This window comes from Lepidochelys kempii, chromosome 23 (genome assembly GCF_965140285.1).
Source record: "Lepidochelys kempii isolate rLepKem1 chromosome 23, rLepKem1.hap1, whole genome shotgun sequence".
Taxonomy (NCBI): Eukaryota; Metazoa; Chordata; order Testudines; family Cheloniidae; genus Lepidochelys; species Lepidochelys kempii.
In genome coordinates this window covers 15347784-15361750 of record NC_136402.1, presented here as the reverse complement: position 1 = coordinate 15361750, position 13967 = coordinate 15347784, and the positions used below count along the sequence as shown (strand labels likewise).

The following is a 13967-nucleotide window of genomic DNA, read 5'->3' as shown; positions in this document are numbered from 1 at the left end:
GCTGGACAATGCTCCTTTCGTGGGAGGACCAATCGTGTGAAAGCTCCTCGTGCGAGGGCCCCAGATTGCAAAGGCTGCTTGTGCAAAGGTCCAGTTGTGTGAGGAGCCCGTCGGGCGAAGGCCCCATTGTGCAAAGAAGGTCCCCTCGTGCAAAGGCCCCATCGTGCACAGACTGCGATGCCAAGGCCCCAGTGTGAGTTCCCATTGTGCGAAGGCCTCGTTGTGCAAAGGACCCATCGTGCGAGAGCCCCATCGTGCACAGGCTGCAGTGCCAAGGGCCCACCGTGAGATGGTCTTATCGTTCGAGGTCCCATCTTGCAAGGGCCTGTCGTGCAAAGGGCCCATCGGTACCAGGGCCCCATTGTGCTGGGCATGAAAGAGCTGTGGGCGGAGTGGGGCAGTGGAAGGGGGCTTCCCTGCCCCCATTCAGTGAATTCCAGTTGTCAGGGGGACCCAGTCCTGGCTTTAAAGCCCATCTCCACCCCAATAGATAACTGGGGGGGGGGGAGAGAAAATCAAGGCAACTCCATTCCAGCTGGCAGTGGGATCCAGTGCTGGGTTTTCCCTCCCCCCCATAGGGCACACTTGGGCAATGCATGGCGGGAGGAATCCTATCGAGTCCATTCCTGCTGCCAGGGAGATCCAGTGCCGGGTTCCCCCAGCCTGCAGTCCCAGAAGGACGGGGGGGGGGGGGGGGGGAGAAGAGGGGAATCTAGTCGAGTCCATTCCAGCTGGCAGGGTGATCCAGTGCCGGGTTTTCTCCTCCCTGTGGCCTCAGTGACATCCTGGCCCGGATTCCCACACCTGGAGTGGACTCCGAGTCCATCTCTGTGGCAGGTGGGGGACCATGCCCGGGAGGTCTCTGCTCTCTGGAGGGGGAAGGGGGCAGAGCGGGGGCTGTACGTTCACTTGTATTTATTGGCTGTGTGGTTGCCATTTTTAGTAGAGAAATAAAACAAAGCATGATGCTGAAATCTATCCCAGAATCCTCTGGGGCCTGGAATTGGGTGGGGAGGGAAATGCCCCACTAAGGGATGATCTTGGGGTTCACCAGAAGAATGCACTGCTATGGGATAATATTAGAGTCACCCAGGGAACTCCCTGCTACAGCATATCAGGGTTCCCCAAAAAGGATAATATGAGGGGTCACCTGAGGAACTCCCTGCTACAGGATAATAGCACAGGTCACCTTGGAAACTCCTCACTATGGGATATATTGGGGTCACCTGGTGGCACCCCTCTGATATCAGGGTTCATCCAGGGAATCCCTTCGCTAGAGCATAATAGTTTTCATTCTCAGGGTCCCCCCGGATAATATCAAGGCACCCAGGATCTCCCTGCTATGGGGTAATATTGGGGGGTTCACATCCCTGCTATGGCTAATATCAACATTCACCCAGGAGACCCCTGCCCTGTGGGATAATATTGGGGTTCACTCAGGGGGACCCTTCCAGACTCATATCAGGGTTCAACAGGAAAAATCTCCCTGCTATGGGAAAATATTCTGGTTGAACACAGGGAATTACCCCTTGTGAGCTCATTTTGGGGTTCAGCCAGGGGAACACTCCCTTGACCGGTAATTTTGGGGTTCAGCTGAGAAACTCCCTGCTGCAAGGGATCCCCCTTTTCTCTCTTCCTCAGTGCTTCTACCAACACACCCCAAAATCCCTCTCCCAGGAAACCTACATGGTGGGGGTCAAATTCCTCAGAGCTGGGTGGTGGCATTGTGGGGGCTCACACTTCCCCTTCTCCCAGGCAGGCAGCTTCCTGGAATAGGGCCTGGGCAGCGTCCAATGCAGGCAGCCAGGGAACAAAAGGCCAAAGACCTGATACTATTCACGCACAAACAGAACAGGGGCGCGGAGGTGAAGGACTCCGGGAAGGAGGGGGACAAGGATGGGGGGGGTCAGTGTGTCCATCCCTATCCCACCCCAGACCACAGCGACTTGCCTCCCCCAACCACAGGAGCGGTGCCCCGTGCTGTTAAATCCAGGACATGTCACCTTTAGCCTGCGGAACTGACCAACACATGAGTTAGCATGGCCTCAGGGGCAGTGGACCTTCCTGGGCCCAGAGTGAGGTCAGGAAGGGCTGTGAGGGTTCCCTCATCCCCCAGATGCATTACAGGGGGGAGGGGAGTAGGGGGCTGGACCAGCCTTTCCTTATGGGGAGTTATTCCTCCATTGCCCATGTGGGGGCGTTTGGTATCTTCCTTTGACTTTGACAAAGCTACAACTGACCACTATCTGAGACCGAGGTAGATGGGCCCATGCCTCTGGATGAGGGGGGCAGGGAGGGGTGGAATACCAGGGTAGATGGGCCCATGGCTCTGGTCCAGGGGGCAGGGACGGGTGGTGAGATACCAGGGTAGATGGGCCTGTGACTCTGGTCTGGGGGGCAGGGAGGGGTGGGATACCAGGGTAGATGGGCCCGTGGCTCTGATCCAGAGGCAATGAAGGGGGCAGGATACCGTGGTAGATGGGCCCGTGGCTCTGATCTGGGGAGCAGGAAGGGGGTGGGATACCAGGGTAGATGAGACCATGCTGTGGTGCAGGGGGCAGGATACCTGTCACCTCTGTGTTCTTGGTGAACCAGGGCGCAGTATCCAGTCTGTCTGACTCACAAAAGACCTCCATCTCCCCCGCACTCCCCCAAGCCTCTGCTTGCATCAAAACTGCTCCGAAGACAGATTTACAAAAAACAATGGAAAGGCCGTGGGAGACCCACCGAAACCCCTGGGAAGAGGGTGACAGGATTAAGGCAACTCCCCGGCCTCATGTGCATCGGAGGTGGGACAAGGAGGCATCTCCATCAGCCTACAGCCTGGAGACCAGAGATCCCAAGGCAAGACCCGCAGGGAACTCTGGGACCAGCGAAGCAGGGAAGTACAGCACGCTGGGGGATCGCTGCTCCCGATGTTAATGAACCCACGCCTGCACACCCCCAGCTCAGCAGTTATCAGCCCAATTCTAGTATTGACTCCTTTACTGGTATCCAAAATACTGAAGCTCCCTAATTATATTGTGAGCTCCCTGGAAGGAACACCGTCCATAGCCAGGAATGATCAGCTCCTGTTGTCTAGTCTGAACAAAACAACGTTGGTATCCTCCCTTGGGCCAACAAATTACCCCCAAACACATCTAATGTTCTTCCTTGAACCACTGTTCTTGCCCTACCCCTCTACCCACGCTCAAGTAAGTGCTCTGACGCCTGGATCCAAAATCTGCATCGGTTCCATTGGGACTTCATCCTCTCCTGACTGATCGTGCTGGGGGCTCTGCCTGTCTCCAGCACTCTGGACCCGCAGCTACCCCCCCCACCACCTGGGACCCCTGCTCCATTCAAGCTTCACAGTGTGGCGAGAACCCAGCTCTCTCTCGGTGTAGCCTTCTGACCCTGGCTTGTGTGATCCGTTCTAGTTTTCTAAACCTGCCTTTTACAATCAAGTTTTAGTTTGATTTAATATTATAACCGCTTTGTTTGTTTGGCTCCTCTCTGGCTATTACCTGGCAATAAATAACTTTCACGGTTAAGCTGGTTGCTTCTCTCTCTCTCTCTTTGTCCCCGTTGTGGGTGTTTTTTTGGCTTCCCCATTCGCTCTGCAGCGACACTCCTTGTACCTAAGCTAAAGATCCCAGCAGGGCCCAAAACTCCTGTGGGGTTTGCTCATCAAGTGGGTTCCTGCCAGGGCAATTGTGCCGTGAAAGTGAGGATAGGGACATGCTGAACCAGGGACATAGGAGGGTGGCACCTTGGAAGTGCTGCTCGACCCGGTCTGCTGAGTCTGGGGGCATATAAGGGGTCAGCTTGGGGGTGCTGATTAACCGGGTCCTCTCCGATGCGCTGTGTGTGTGTGTTCATCCGATTCTGGGGCTGGAGGAAGCCAGCCCAGCGGAACCGAGGTCCTGCAGGAAGCTCCGTTGGGAGGGACCGTGCAGCAGGGAGAGGCAGAGCTCCGTATGAGACCACCAGTGACATAACCAGCATGTTAATAGAAATACAGAACCCCCCCCCCACCCAAAGAGTAACCCTAATAAATGAGCGTACCCCAAAGTAACGGGCAAATCTGGTAACACCAGGGCTCTGGTCTGGTGGGCAGGAAGGGGGTGGGATACCAGGGTAGGTGGGCCCATGGGGCTGATCGGGGGGGTAGGGAGGGGGTGGGATATTGGGGTAGATGGGCCCGTGGGTATGGTCCAGAGGGGCAGGGAGAGGGCGGGATACTAGGGTAGTTGGGCCTGTGGGGCTGATTGGGGGAGGAATACCGGGGTAGATGGGGCTGTGGGGCTAATCGGGGGGGCAGGGAGGGGTGGGATACCAGGGTAAATGGGCCTGTGGGGCTGATCGGGGGGGCAGGGAGGGGTGGGATGCCGGGGTAAATGGGCCTGTGGGGCTGATCGGGGAGCAGTGAGGGGGTGGGATACTGGGGTAGATGGGCCTGTGGGGCTGATCGGGGAGCAGTGAGGGGACAGGATACCGGGGTAGATGGGCCTGTGGGGCTAATCGGGGAGCAGTGAGGGGGCGGGATACTGGGGTAGATGGGCTCAGGGGGCTGATCGGGGGGGGCAGGGAGGGGGCAGGCTATGTCCTGTGCTCTAGGTTTCCCATGGCCCTGAGGGTTAATGATTAGAGCCTGGAGGGGAACAGGGGTCTTATCAGAAGTCCAGGGAACAGCTGCGGTGGAGAGGGGAGGAGGATTTCCCAACCCAGGGGACTGGGGGAAGGGGTATAGAACAAATGGCCCAGGAAGATGTGGTTCCCATCAGACCTTGGGGCCAGGAGTGGGGGCTGTCCCCTCGGGCAATGGGGGAGCCTAACAGAAGAGCCCAGGGTGGGGTTGCTGTGGCACGGGTAGGGAAACTGAGGCAGAGAGAGGGGCAGCAACATGGCCAGTGTCATTAAGCACAAGAATGCAAGAGCCGGGGATAGAACCCAGGAGTCCTGGCTCCCATCCCCCCTGCTCTAACTACGAGACTCCCCTCCCGAGGCGGAGGCGGGGGTGAGGAGCTCAGGGGTGTCCCTGGGGCGCGGTTTTCTGTTGGTCTCACACCAGCCAGCAGGTGTCGCTGCAGCCCCAGCGTTTCTGCCGGTTCCACACTGGGGAGCTGCAACCCCGGGCCGGGCTGGGGCAGGGCCGGATTAACCTTGTGTGACCCCATGGGGGCAATGGGGCGCGGCGTGGGGGGGGGCGGTCCCCGGAGCGAGGGGCCGGCCGGGGGCAATGGGGCGTGGCGTGGGGGGGGGCGGTCCCCGGAGCGAGGGGCCGGCCGGGGGCAATGGGACATGGCGTGGGGGGGGGCCGGGGGCAATGGGGCGTGGCAGGGGTGGCCCCGCTCCTCCTCGCCCAGTGTGGGGCACTATTTACAAACCAGCAATTGGCAAATGCACAGTGGCCCGCCTGGCCCTTTGCTGCCAGTGTGCCCCTTCCCCCCTGGGGCGGGCCCAGGCCACGCCATACACAAATCCCCCCCAGTTCCAGAGCCCCCCTAGCCCCACTATGCCCAGCACCTCCTCCCCCAGGCCCTCCCACAACTGCCCAGTACCCCCCACCGAACCCCACTCCCTAGTGCCCCAACACACACATCTTCCCCACCCCCTCACCGCCCAGCACCACCCCAGATTTCCCACAGACCCACACCCCCGTGCCCTGCCTCCAGGCCGCACGCACTGGCCATGCTGGAGGGGTGGGGAGGATGGAGGGGTGTGGGGGAGGAATGGAGGAAGGGCGGGGTAAAGGAACAGGTGGGGGGTGGATGGGGTCGTGGGTAAAGGGAGGGATGGAGGGGTTGGGGGAAGGGAGGGCGTGCTGGGGGCAATGGCTGGACGATGCCCCAGTGCATGCTGGGCTGGGGCAGTGTGGGGTGCTCTGCTTGCTGTGGGGCACCCCACGTGGGTCCCGTTCAGCCGCTGAACCAGGCAGCCCCTGGGCAGGTGAAGGTGCTTGCAGAGAATAGCTGGTCCCTGACTCACACTGGAGACACCCCCCCCCAATAAATCTCCCTTTCCTGAGAACAGATTGACTCATCCAGGCTAAAAATAGTGTGTGTGTGTGGAGGGGGTGGGGGGAACAGGGCTGGGACTGGGAGCCAGGACTCCTGGGTTCTCGCCTCAGCTCTGAGAGGCTTCTTGGTCCAGAATCAAGTTTCCCACATCCTGCGTCTGGTCGGGAACCCCGCTGCACCCCACCCCGTGCTGCTCCCACCCCAAGGCCGAGCAGGGCTCCAGCCACGTTTCTCAGTGCAACAAGTGAAGACAGAACTGCTCCGGCCCACACAAATTCCGGCAGAAATCCCGGCCCTTGCCCATCTGCACATCCCCGTCCTCGGGGAGAGGCTGACCCGGACCAAAGGTACTGCCCTGGCCCAGCAAATGGGCCTGCTGGCCCTCGCACCTGGGAGGCTGGCCGGTGTATTCAGAGCCATGCCCGGCCTCCTGGCTAGGGTCTGTATCGAACCTCCGTGCCCCTGGCAATGTCCTAGACTTGAGGGTCTTAACGAGTGTCTCTTGTTTCCACGCACGCCCCTCAGTTGCCAAGGCAGCTTCGGGGTTAAGCGACCCCAGAACCTGCTATCGCGCCTCCCCCACCCCACCCCGAGCCCCCTGGGCCTAGCGCCCCAAAACTTAGGGTGGTTGACAGGCCATTCGGCCTCAAAGCTTTACATGAACCATTTACGCCCATGCCTAGATACGGGCCCGGAGCCTACAATGCCACCGCTATGGGCAAGAGGTCTAGTGGCTAGAGCGGGGGGGGGGGGCTGGGAACCAGGACTCCTGGGTTCTCTCCTTGATGCTTTCCCCTCACCGTGGAGGACACAGCTGTCAGGGGAGGAGAGGCCAGGAAGGGGTTAACACTAGCCAGACAGGGCTGTTTGTAGGAATCGCCTAATTCCAGGCCCTGCCTTGCCCGGCCCCTTCTGGCACCAGCCCCTGGAGCGCACCCTGGCCAGCTCCTCCCAGCGCTGGAAAACAGAGCCCCCACCTATACATAGCAATGACCTCATCCGGCGCTGGGACCACGGCCAGCTCTGGGGTGGGGCGCAGGGGCTGGGTGTACAGGGACCCCTCGCCCGGTGCTGGGACGCGGCCACCTCTGGGGTGCGGTGGGGGCTGGGTATATGTGGACCCCTTGTCCAGGGCTGAGAAGCGGCCGCCTCTGGGGCGGGGCGTGGGCCTCTGCGCGTCCCAGTGTGGTGACTGGAGTTGCCACCGCGGGAGATGGTGACATATCCTCTCTCTGGGTCTTCCCCCGGCCCATCCCTACGCAACAACAGCTGCGTTCAGAGAGCTCCCCACAGCGGAAACGGAGCTCTGAGCTGGAATTTCCACTGGGCCGGATGCCCGTCCGTCCCCACGCCCAGCCTCAGCCTCTGCAGAGAAACAAGCCTTTCACTGACGGGGGGCTGCCACACATGCCCCCTCTTCTGTGTTCACCCCACCAGCCAGCCTGCCCCCCAATTCTTGGGCAGGATCAAAGCCAGCACCCCTAGAAGGAAAAGGCCCCATTGCCCACCCCCTGAGACAGCAAGTCCCTGCCATGGGGCCAGATGGGAGCTTGGGCCCCCTACAGGGGAAAGGCCCCGCACCCCATTCCCTGCCCCCCTAAGCCAGCCAGTCTCTGCCCTGGGGCTGGATGGAATCCAGCTCCCCCTAGAGGGGAAAGGCCCCGGGCCCCATTCCCTGCCCCCCTGAGCCAGCCAGTCCCTGCCCTGGGGCTGGATAGGATCCAGCGCCCACTAGAGGGGAAAGGCCCTATGCCCCATTCCCCGCCCCCCTGAGCCATTTTGTCAGGATAACCCCAGCTTATCCTTATCAGCAAAGCTCTAAACAGGAGAGACGACAGACAAACACAAAGTACCTTTCAGTCATTTATTGTTACCTCCCGTTTTCTCTCTATATATTTATACGTATATAAACTCCCCCCGCCCCATAATTTGCTAGGTCAATTGTGACACAAACACTTGCAACAAAGACCATAATACTTTTTGTCTGCGTTTATACCAGTGTAAAAAATAGATGTATAAAAAAACCCAGATGAACGATACAAAGAGAGAGACTGGACCGATGTAAGCAGCTAACTACATTCTAGCACTGTGAGGCACAGATCCGGCAACATCACCTTTAAGATAATGGCCGGCAGGACTATTTAAAACCCCTGGATAAATATTCAAGAACCAAGCAAATGGGGCGGTTTTTTTGTGTTTGTTTTTTTTTAATTTCCAGCTAGAGGGCTGATTCGGTGATTTACCTTTAAGACTCCAGCAGGCAAGAATTTCTGACCTCCAGACAAATATTTTCATTAAAGGCTGTGTGCTGTTTAACCACTGGTGGCTTTTTCTTAGGAAGGTGCCAGAGTGCACCCATTACCTTTAAGACTCTGGCAGGCAAGCATTTTTAACCACCAGACAAATATTTCCATTAAAGGGGAGTCGTCACCACTTTCCCACCCTCCCCACTGTTTCTCCCCCTACTTCTGCTGGGATTGGAGGTGCTGGGTTTAAAGGCTCCGGCGCCCACTGGGCCCTGCTGGTCAGGCCACCGATCTTTCATCTGCTGCAGCTCCCGCTGGATAAAAGGCATAGAATGGCCGGTGATTACCCATGATTCCTCCCCCACTCCCGCCCCCCAGCCACTGTGGAGGGGAGCCAACAGGCTTCTCAGAGGGCCAGGCTAAGGCAAAAAGGATAACACTTATTACAAGGGAGTGGGTATGCCAGGACGGGCAATGCTGGAGAGGAGGAGAGGGGGGAGAAAAGAAGAAGGAAAAAGAAGGAAAGTGAGAAAATAAATGAGAGAAAAAGAACAAAAGACCAAGAGAAAGAAAAGAAAGTGAGAGAGAGAGCTCCAAGAAAAGAAGGAATAAATGAGAACGATCGAAAGAGAGAGAAAGAAAATAAACAAATAAATACATGACAGGAAAGAATAAATGAATTAATGAGAGGAAATGAAAGAAAAGAGAGCAAAGAAATAAGAAAGAATAAGAGGGATAAAGGAAAAGAATCAAGGAAAGATAAAGACAGTAAATGAAATAGAAAAAAAAATGAATAATTATGAGAAAGGAAAAGTACAAAAGAAAGAAAAAGAAAGAAAGCATCAAAGAGAGAAGGATAAAGAAAAAGAAAGAAAGATAAAGACAATAAATGAAAGAAAAAGGATAAAGAAAAAGAAAAGAAAAGAATAAATAAATGAATGAGGGGCAAAACAGACGGATGAAATCCAGAGAACCCGCTGGGAGACCAGCCCTTGTCCCCAGCACTCAGCCGGTCCAGCAGCCCCCGGCGACTAGGCCTGGATGAAGATGAGCCGGGCAGAGTACACCAGGTCAGCCAGGTAAACCAGCAGGTTGATGGCCGTCAGCACAGCAATGGCCACCCACTTATCCCAGTAGCAGAAGTTGCGGCTCTGGCAGAAGGAGGGCCGGCGCGGCTCACCGCCCTGCTTGCGGTCGAAGCTGTAGATGGGCCAGATGACGGTGGCCGTGGCGTACATGAGCACGGCCAGCAGCGTGTAGCCACTTAGGAACTTGTTGAAGGCACAGGGCAGCCAGCCGGTGCACTCCCCAATGCACAGCACAATGACCACCAGCGAGAGGATGAAGCAGATGCAGTAGACGGCCAGGCACCACTTCAGCGCCTCATGGCGGTCGTAGGAGACCGGCTCGCTGATGAAGACAAAGATGATGCAGGCCACGAAGGTCTCCACCACCTTCAGCAGCCCGGGCACGGTGGCCATGTAGCCCGTCACCTCACCCGGCTTGGCCCGGGTCATGGTCACCTCCACCGAGTAGGCCAGGCAGGTGAGGCAGGAGAAGACGGTGGCCGCGATGCGGTAGTCCTTGGTTTTGCCAGTGGTGCGGCCGTTCTGGATGTGGGTGACCGGGTAGATGACGGAGGCTGAAAGGCACATGAGGGTGGCATACATGGCGAAGGTGATGGGGAAGTTCTTCCAGGAGACGGGCATGCGGTGCTGGAGCCCCACGAACTCCACCACCAGAACCAGCAGCGTCACGGCGAAGCAGAAGCACCAGCAAAACATGCACCAGTCTCCGTTACGGTCGTGCCAGCCCCCCTCGTGCACCACCAGGCTGAAGGTGACGCAGGCGAAGAGCACCTCCAGCAGGCGGACAATGCCCACCTGTGAGGTCAGGGCCTGCGTGTTGCCCACGGACTTGGTGCGCTGGATCGGCATGGCGGGGTCACCTGGGGAGGAGGAGATGGGGGGAGAGAGTCAGGGCGTGTTACGGGAATCCGGCATATGAACAGAGCTGGGCAATCTCCATCCACTCCAGCAGGGGGCAGCAGGGACACACACACACTCCCACCCCCCAGGGCCTGTCTCCGCAGCAGGGGGCGTCAGACACACGCAGAGCCCAGCCGCTCCAGCAGGGGGCAGCAGGAACAGACACACACACAAAATAGGGGGGCCGTTTCTGTGCCTCTGGTCCGAGGCGGACACCCCATCCCCAGTTGCCGGCAGGGCCCGGCTGAGCTGACCCTGGGCTTCGTGACCCAAGTGCCCTGTGGGGAGTGCCAGGCTGAAAAACTTGGGGAGAGGGGGCTGGGGGCCAGGACTCCTGGGCTCTCTCCCCGGCTCTGAGCGGGGAGTGGGGGCTAGTCGTGAGAGCACGGGGAGGCAGGAGTGTGCATCTCTGTACCATGAATGGGGGGGGGGGGGAGGAGAAAGGGAGATGGAGGAAGAGAGCGGCCGAACGAAGAAGTGACGGAGGGCTCTGGGCTGGTACAGAAAGATGGGTTCGTGATGGGGGCCCCCTGAGGCTGCGTGGCAGAGAGGGGGATGGGTCCAAGCCATTCCAGGGGCACTGCCAGGCATAGGGCAAATTCACAGAGGGAAAGATCTCCCGCCACCAGTCCTGGGAGCCGACGCCGCCCCCCTCTAGCCCCGCCCAGGTCCTAGGAGCCGACGCCCCCCCCCTCCAGCCCCGCCTGGGTCCTGGGAGCCAACCCCCCCAGCCCCCAACTCCAACAGCTGGAATTGCTCAGCCAGGCCTAGAAATATTCTGGCAGGGAGCAGGGGAGCGGGGGAATACACTTAGGTCCCCTCCCCCAAAACCAAGCGGTCAGACGGCTGCTCCCCAATATGCCCCGCTGCCACCCAGTGCTGCCCCCACTTCCTCCCCCGCAGCTTCCACCCACTGCCCCCCCCCGCTTGCTTGGATGCGGGGTGAAAGGGTTACAGCCCCTCCCACCTCTCAGTCCCTGGGGCAGGCCAGGAACCTTCAGATTGAACTGGGGGGGGGGTTTAACGGGCCCCACATGGTTTATGACGGGCGGGGGAGGGAGGAACTGAGAGCCGGACGCTGGGAGGGAGACCTGTTCCCATAACCCAGTCCTGGGGTCCCTCCACAGTGGAGCAGTGGGCCCAGCCGATGGTAGGGGAGGAGGGTCTAGTGGTTAGAGTGGGGCAGGGGGGAGCGCTGGGAGCCAGGACTCCCGGGTTCTACCCCTGGCACACTGTGCACCCTCTGCACCACTCCGTCCCCTCTGTCTGCCTCAGTTTCCCCACCTCCGAGGAGAGAAGGGGCTGGGAGAACCAGTCAGTCAGTCAAGTTAATTAGACACTGACAGCCGGGGTGATGGTGAAGGCGGTTAACGGTGCCAGTAGGAGCCCTGTCATTTCCTCTCGGTCCCTCCCTAGCACAGATCTGCTGTGTGGGTGCCTGGCAGGCGGGAGACTCACCCCGCCCCGGCCCTGCCCACGACGCTGGGGGCCAGACACTAGATCCTGCTCTGCCTGGGAAGAAACTAGACAACTGGGCTGGGAGCCCTACTCCTCCCTGACCATGGAACCCAGGAGTCCTGGCTCCCAGCCCCGCCCCCCGCCCCCGCAACCAACCCACCAACCCACCCACTAGACCAGTGCTTGTCTGTCTCAGAGCCACTCCCTTGGTCTCTCGGGTAGTGCTGGGCTGGGGGCCAGAGAGGAGGGGCAAAGGGAGGGGGGGAAGGGCAGTGGGGGGGTGACTGAGGGGGCGGGGGGCAGCCTGCAGCCGCTGCCCTTATAAGGCCTAGAGAAAACCCAACCCCGGTATGTTATTTTCCACCTCACGTCGGCATTTCAGGGCCTTGGGCGCAGGCCTGGAAAGGCGAGAGCTCCAGGATGCCAGGATTCTGTCCTGCCCCTGTGCAGGCAGTGGGGTCTAGGGGTTAGAGCAGGGGCTGGGTGCCAGAACTCCTGGGTCTGTTCCCTGGCTCTGTTACTGCTTTGCTGGGCTACCTGGGGCGAGCTACTACCCCGCTCTGTGTGTCTGTTTCCCCAGCTGGGAAGCGGGGCTCACGACCCCACACCTTCCTGCACCGAGCACCCTACGGGCGCCCGGCGCTGGCCCAGGGCAGCGGGTCCCCAGAGTGCCACCAGCCCGGATGAAAGCCCCCCCCCCCCTCGCCAACATTTCAATTTACGCCTCCCTGGGCACTGGCCCTGCTCAACCGCGGGAAATCCAGGTCTCGGCTTTCTATACAACCCTGCTGATGCCAGGGCCCCACCCACTCTAACCACTAGCCCACACTTCTCTCACCCTAGCCCGCAGAACCCGCCTGGAGGGGCTCCTGCATTGCCATGTTGTGCTACCTCCACCCCACCCGAGCAGGGGCAGCTCTGAGCCCTCCCTGTAGGGGGCAGCGGGACAGACGGACACGCCCCACCAGCCCCTGCAGGGCCCACCTGCCAGTGCGACAGACAGACACTGCCTGGTAAACTCCTTCCCCCAGCCGTGACCCCCCCACCCCGCCCATGTCACTCAAGGGGCCGGGAGATCAGGGGATGAAATATATGGGGTCACAGTCATCCCCCCCACAATTCCCTCTTCCAGGGGGCTGAGATTCTACAGCTCCCTCCTTTTAATGGGGTAACCCCCCGGCAAAATAATTACCCCAGCGATGGGCCAAAATCGCTGTGGGGGGATATGTTAAGAGGCATGGGGGCAGTGTCCTGTGGTGGGGCTTTTTGGGGGGGACAGAGGGGTAGCCCCACAAATCCTGCACCCCAGGTTTGACAGTCCCCACCCCCAAATTTCAGTGCAGACAGGGTGTGGCTGGACCCTGAGCTGCCTGGAATAAACTGCCATTGACAGGGTGTGGCAACCCCCCACGGAGGGACCAAATCCCCCCACCCCCAAATCACATCCGGCCCCTTCAATCCACCAGAGAGGAGGGTCATCCCACCCACTGCAGCCCCCCCCCCCGTACTCCACTCACCCCCCACTAAACCCCTCACTTTCAGACCCAGACCCAGACCCCAGAAATCCTCCCAAGCCACACACCCCTCATCCTCCCCACAGCCTCCCCAAAACGGTGATACCCCCAAAAAGTTCCGCTCACCCCCCCCCCCCCAAAATAACCCCTCGGTTCCGATCCAAGCCCCACACCGAGTATGACCCCCCCACACCCCGCTCCCAGAGCTGGGGAGTCCCCCAGACATGTTTCCATTACCCGCGATGTGTAGGAAGCTGGGGGCGGGGGGGGGGAACGCATGGAGCAGGGTATTTACCTCGCTGGGGGGCCCGGAGAGGCGGCTGGGGGGCTGGAGCGGATCTGGGGCGCTGGTTCCTCCGCTGCGCGCTAGCTGCGGAAATTTTGAAGCGTGGGGCTGGGCGGGGAAAGGGGGGGTCTCTCCGCTCCGGGCGGGGGCAGACACCCCGCCCAGCCCAGCCGGGACAGCGGCGTCCACGTGCCACCCCGGGGAGGGTGGGGCAGCGTGTGTGTCCCCGCCCCACCCCACCCCACAGGCAGAGACGGGATCCCCGGGCATGGACTGCCTGGACTAGAGACATAACCCCCTGCCCGTGTCCCCCCGTCTCCCCTCGCCCCGGCAGACACGCCCCAGAGCTCCCCACCATACACACAGCCCCCCATCACACTCCAGAGCTCCCACCCCCCCATGTACACCCCCCCCATACCCCAGAGCTCCCCACCCCACCATACACACAGTCCCCCGTGCCCCAGAGCGCCCCA

At 59.8% G+C, this 13967-nt stretch overlaps 1 protein-coding gene across 1 annotated transcript; it reads right to left on the bottom strand.

The window, feature by feature from the left end:
- Positions 1–7852: 7852 nt before the first annotated feature.
- MYADM (myeloid associated differentiation marker) lies at positions 7853–13731 on the bottom strand. The gene is made up of 2 exons (XM_073322128.2): positions 13504–13731; positions 7853–10196 (listed from the first exon to the last, which is right to left on the bottom strand). Exon 2 carries the CDS (start codon positions 10183–10185, stop codon positions 9280–9282), a length of 906 nt encoding a protein of 301 aa, XP_073178229.1. The 5' UTR covers positions 10186–10196; positions 13504–13731; the 3' UTR covers positions 7853–9279.
- Between the last annotated feature and the right edge of the window lie 236 nt (positions 13732–13967).